Below are 6,000 nucleotides of genomic sequence, written 5' to 3' on the forward strand. Positions count from 1 at the left end.
CTTTTATGCAGACATGCTTTCACATGTTTGTCCCAAGGTGTGAGATAACCCAGCCAACCCACATTGGACTTAAAACTAATATATGAACGTTATGCTTGCTAAAGGGCATTAAATATTAGGAAGTGGTACAGCATGAGGTAGGAGAGATAGCCTTAAGACTAGTCTTAAGGTTAAAGATTAGAGTCTGAGCTTATTGCAACTGTGATTGACCTCAGACTAGCCCCTTAATCTATATGACTTTCCTATAAGAACAATAATAATAGCTAGTCATAATAATTCTCCCACATACCCTTTATCAGGACAAATGTCACAAGTCTATAGAGTCTTCTAAACTAAATCTCAAATCTTGACTTTTTTTTCCCATCCATCTCATTCAAAAGACAAGTTACCAGAGCCTATAAATTCTATGGAAAGGTCCAGTAATGACTAAAGAATTAAGCAATTAGAAATTAGTAACATTTGAATCCCATTAAATGGAAAATATAACAATATAAAATTTTCTTACCACATTCTGAGAGTGGATTGAAAACATTCACGCCAAATTGATTTGAATAAAGAAAAAGCAACAGGGATATAGTAGAGAGAACTTGAAAGGGTAAATTAGTCCCTTTCCTCTGGAGAGTCATAAGCACGTATGAAATCATCATGAGATACCTCACACCAGAATAAATAACAATTTGACTGAAAAGCCAAGGATGAAAAAAATTGTCAAAAGTGAAGAGAAGAAAAATGTTTTAAAAATTTTTTAATGTTTATGTATTCTTGAGGGAGTGAGAGAGAAACAGAGAGATAGAGAGACAGAGCATGAGCAGGGGAGGGGCAGAGCAAGAGAGGGACACAGAATCTGAAGCAGGCTCCAGGCTCTGAGCTGTCAGCACAGAGCCTGATGCGGCACTCAAACTCACCAGCTGTGAGATCGTGACCAGAACTGAAGTCAGATGCCCAACTGACTGAGCCACCCAGGTGCCCCAAGAAAAGAAAATTTTCATAGACTATCTATAATAGAAAGGGTGAAATTTGGGGTAAAGAAACAAAATGGGAAATATGGAAATATTTGACTGATAAAATGTATAAATAATGTGGAGCAATAAATAAATAAACATGTTAGTGCTGCTATTAAAGAAGCAAATGGGGAAAAATTAGCAACACATATACCAAGGGTTACAATATTGTTGATATAAAAAGAAATAAACATTGACAAGAAAACACAACATTGAGTAATTTCTTTTTTTTTTTAATTTTTTTTTAACGTTTATTTTTGAGGCAGAGAGAGACAGAGCATGAATGGGGGAGGGTCAGAGAGAGGGAGACACAGAATCTGAAACAGGCTCCAGGCTCTGAGCTGTCAGCACAGGGCCCGACGCGGGGCTCAAACTCATGGACCACAAGATCACGACCTGAGCCGAAGTCGGCCGCTTAACCGACTGAGCCACCCAGGCGCCCCGAGTAATTTCAACCTGGAATCCCTCAGAAAAATAAGGATCTGTCCTTGCATTTGGCATATTGGCTCAAACACTTGGTTTTCACAGAGATTTTCTTAAACTATTGTTTTTTAGGACCAGCTAATATTCTGTAACAGTGGTCACTATATCTCAAATGAGCAATAATTTTAAACTCATTTTAATAGAAAAATACTGAGAGAGTGTGTTAATTTCCACTTTTCTGAGGATTTGAAGTAAAGAATGCACAGATGGGCCTGCATGTACTTTACACTCTAGGTTCCGCTCCCAAGAAGAAAACAAGAATGGTAGAGATAGATTGTTAAGTTATCCTGAGGCCCAGAACATATGAATTTTTTTCTCTTACAGAAAGTTTGGAAATAAAGGAGATTCACAGTATTCACTATGGTTGCCAAAAAATAAAAAATAAAAAGTCCCATGGTATTTCATTGTGTGTAGAGATGATAGAGTGAGCTGTGCTGAGGAGAACCCTAGGGACTGTCCCATGTGCGTCACTTCTCAGGGCCTCATATTTCAAGAATCCTTTCATAATAAGATTCATTTCAGGGTCGGTGCTCGAAAGTAAGTGTTTAACTCATCTGAGAATACAGCCAGAGGTTGGAATGGAAGCCACTGAAAAGTCCACTTCATCATATCCAGCTGTTAAGAGAGAGGGCTGAGAAATCACTAGGATCCAATACCCAAATCTGGATCTGTAACTTGGATTTCTGGATTTCGTTCTTTTGTATTCCTATGTGAGGTACCCTCCCATGTAGCTCCCCTTCTCCAGAACAAACTCATCCCATGTCTCCAGGTAAGAAGAAAGAAAATACTGCAGGAATAAAGTCTCCCCAGAACCAGAAATCTTGTGTCTATCCCGGGAAAAGGGTCATATTCTTATTTTTAGAACCCACAGTCTATTTGTGAGAGCAGATTTTTCTTTTTCTCTCTTCTCTAGAATCCTTAGTCTTACAAATGTTGCTACTGGACTTTTTTAAGGGATTAGCTTGTGTGCTGAGAGGTGCAAAGAACCAAAAGATCCGCTGTCTCTCAAACTAGCTTACCCCTTTTCGATTCCCAGAATCTTCCTGTGTTCTGACCTTTTATCCTTGTTATTATACATGTTCTTTTCCTCTTTCAGTTTTCTGACACTCTTTGGGTGATAATGGATTCACAGGGCACTGCCGAGGATGCACAACAGAGCTCCTCGCAATGTGCTGTCCGTTGTTTAGGAGGTGAGAAGGAGCCAGAGCTAAGTGAGTCCTAATGTTGGGTGTGTGGGCACTCCCTGCCCCAGTACCCTAGCACTCAGGCTGCTACCACATTGCATATATCTTCTCAGAGGCTAAGAATGAGAAAGAGAATAGGATTGCATATTGAGGATCTATTCCCCTGGAAGAACTACCACTTATGTACTCTCACCAGCAGTCCAGGTGATAATCCTTTGTGTGTATCCTTCTGATTGGTCACAGAATATCCCCATTCCAAGCTGGACCACATAGCTGGATCAATGTCAGCTGTGCCTTCTGAATCTCATACTATGCTTTACATAGGATGATTAGCACTTAGGAGTTATTGAGTGGATGTGTGTGTGTGACAGAGACTATGTGTTGAGGAAGAGTTTGTTCAGTCCTGGATGCATTCAGTTATTTATTCACCCATTCAGTCTGTGAATAGTTCTTGAAAATTTACTATATGCCAGGTGATGCAGACATATGGATTGAGATAGGATTTCTACCCTGAACAAACTTATAGCCCAGTCAGAAGACAGAATTGTAAACAAACAATCATATATAAGTTAACAGTAACCTTTTCAAAGCACATTATTATATACATATATCAAAACTCACCAGATTGTACACATGAAATATTCATAGTTCATTGAATGTAAATTTACCATGGTGAAGCAGTGAAAAACTGCACTTATCAATAATTGTTGGAAAATGAGTTTGGCTACTAGGTTAGAGACTTTATCAGTGATCTTCCTGTGTATTTCAATTTATCTAAAGAAAAGATATTTCTCATTTAATTTTGCCAATTCCTCAAATCATTCCCTGACTCTGCCTTCCTGGTCCCTTAAAGACCAATGGACTCTATTGTAGGCTCAGACTGGACCCATTTCATTTCCATCTGAATGGAAATTCATGAATAGAAACCTCACTGTCAACTCATGTTCCTGAAATTAAGTCCTACTTGGCAGCTCATGAGCCAGTGGTCAAGGCACAATTGCTCTGGCCATAGTTTTCCTATACTGCCAGCTAGAGGTAGGGTCTTACGTGTGAAGACAAACCTTTCTAGTCTGTAGGCTCTGATATCTGTCTATCTCAAGATGGCCCTGCCAGGTGGGCTGACTTTCTGTTCTGACATCTTCATTCTGAAGGCCAATTCTAAGACTATTACTTCCACCCTTCTCAGGGATAGATGTCTCCACCCCTGAGTGCCAGCCATTTACCCATGCCCCCAGCTAACTTCCCTAACACTTTATAATTTCCTTCTCTATTAGCTTATATCCAGCCATGTTATTCCTTGCTTGTTTCTGATGTACAATAATGTATAGATTGAATAGTATTTCCTGCCTGGCTGCAAAGCATTGGACCAGTACCTGATTTCCTACTGATGTACCTAACTCATTGATTGGGTACTCTGAAACAAACTGCAGCATGAATGAGCTCAAATACTGTCACACTAGAAAAGATACTGAAACTGTGTAGACAGCTATTGTGGTGGCACTTGGTCTCCACAAAGGGCTGTTCCTGCTTCCATAGGGTGTGGTGCTACTTAAGTCTGGCCTTGTCTCCAACATCTTGGCTCTGTAGCAATGAGGGCCTATCATGCCTTAATCTTCAACACTGCCATCAAGGCTTGATTCTCTGATCCAGTGAAGAATTTAGAAAAGGACTAAATGTGTGGATTATAACATGATCTAAATGCTTTCTTAAAATTCCCTTCCTTCTTGGAAGGATGATAAATGATCCCTTAGAAACACAAAGGAAAAGATAATTATTGGTTCCTCTCCTTGATGAAATGAAAGTCAAAATCTGCTGATTGAAAAGTAAACTAGATAAAAGAAAAACCTGGGCTTTCTACTAAAGGCAGAACTCTTCATATTTTTTCAAATCCATATAATATGTGAGCATCTTTTTTCAAATAGCTTCCGTAAGAATTAAGGATGGAAATTTTGGAAAATCAAGTGTCTTAATTGCTTCCAAGATATTTTTTCAATAAAACATATTTGTTCTTACAATGAGATCTTCACTTTCAGGATTTGGTTTTCCACCACAGTCAACTTTTGATTCCTTTATTTATGCTGATGTGTAGACAGAAATAAACACCAATGGGCACAGAAAACCAAACCTATCTGACTGAATTCATCTTGCTAGGCCTTTCTTCAGATTGGCAGACCCAAATCCTGCTGTTTGTAGTGTTTCTCATCATCTACCTGCTAACTCTGTGTGGGAATTTTCTCATCATAGTGCTAATTCATATTGACTCTCGACTTCATACACCAATGTACTTCTTCCTTAAAAACCTGTCGTTTACTGATCTCTGTTTCTCTACAACAGTCATCCCCCAGATGCTATTCCACTTGCTGGTAATGAGAAAGACCATTTCCTTTGCTGGGTATTCAATTCAGATGATTTTTTTCCTAGTAGCTGGGTGTACAGAAAGTTCCCTCCTAGCAGTGATGTCCTATGACCGCTATGTGGCTGTCTGTAAGCCCCTTCACTACTCCATCCTCATGACCCAGAGGGTGTGTATACAGCTGATCATAGGGTCCTGGGCCAGTGGAGCCATTGTGTCTTTAGTAGACACAATATTTACTTTATGTCTCTCATACCATGGACAGAATATAATTAATCATTATTTTTGTGAACCTCCTGCACTCTTGAAGTTGGCTTCAGAAGAAACCTACAAAGCTGAGATGGCCATCTTGGCAATGGGCATAGTAATTCTCCTTGGTCCTGTCTCCCTCATCCTTTTCTCCTACTGGAATATTATCTCCACTGTGATTCGGATACAGTCAGGTGAGGGGAGACTTAAGGCCTTTTCTACCTGTGGTTCTCATCTCATTGTTGTGGTCTTCTTCTACGGCTCAACTATATTTACCTACATGCGTCCAAATTCCAAGAAGATAAATGAAGGGGATAAGGTGATTTCTGTGTTCTACTCAGTCATAACATCCATGATGAACCCATTCATTTACAGCCTGAGAAACAAGGAGGTAAAGGAGACATTTAGGAAAGCATTTGGAAGATAGAGCCTCTCAGAGGCAATGATCTTTTTATTGATACACATCTATGAGAATGAAGACACTCCAAAGTGGTTCAACATTTTTAACAGCTTTCTCTGTGAACTGTTTCTAAGCTGATCCAGAACAAAGGGTCATACAAGTATCCTTGTATATCTAGGATGTTTTCAAGTTTGTCAACTGCATCTTGCTCAAGCTTATTCTCTGTGGTTATAGCTTGCTTGCCTCATTACAGCTTTTTGCTATTATATTATATATTATAATATAAATTACATTTATATATTATATACATTTGTATACATTTATATATAC

General features: G+C 39.1%; 1 protein-coding gene across 1 annotated transcript; it reads left to right on the forward strand.

The window, feature by feature from the left end:
* The first annotated feature begins 4,773 nt into the window (after positions 1 to 4,773).
* Positions 4,774 to 5,697, forward strand: LOC147576684 (olfactory receptor 2D3-like). Its single transcript, XM_086679406.1, has one exon. The coding sequence runs from the start codon at positions 4,774 to 4,776 to the stop codon at positions 5,695 to 5,697; it is 924 nt and encodes a 307-aa protein (XP_086535532.1).
* Positions 5,698 to 6,000: the final 303 nt, after the last annotated feature.

The sequence above is a fragment of the Puma concolor genome, chromosome D1, assembly GCF_028749965.1.
Source record: "Puma concolor isolate L17-30 chromosome D1, mPumCon1.1.hap2, whole genome shotgun sequence".
Lineage (NCBI taxonomy): Eukaryota > Metazoa > Chordata > Mammalia > Carnivora > Felidae > Puma > Puma concolor.

Coding starts and splice junctions, on each gene's coding strand:
- LOC147576684 (XM_086679406.1), top strand. CDS start 4,774: ATGGGCACAGAAAACCAAACCTATCTGACTGAATTCATCTTGCTAGGC.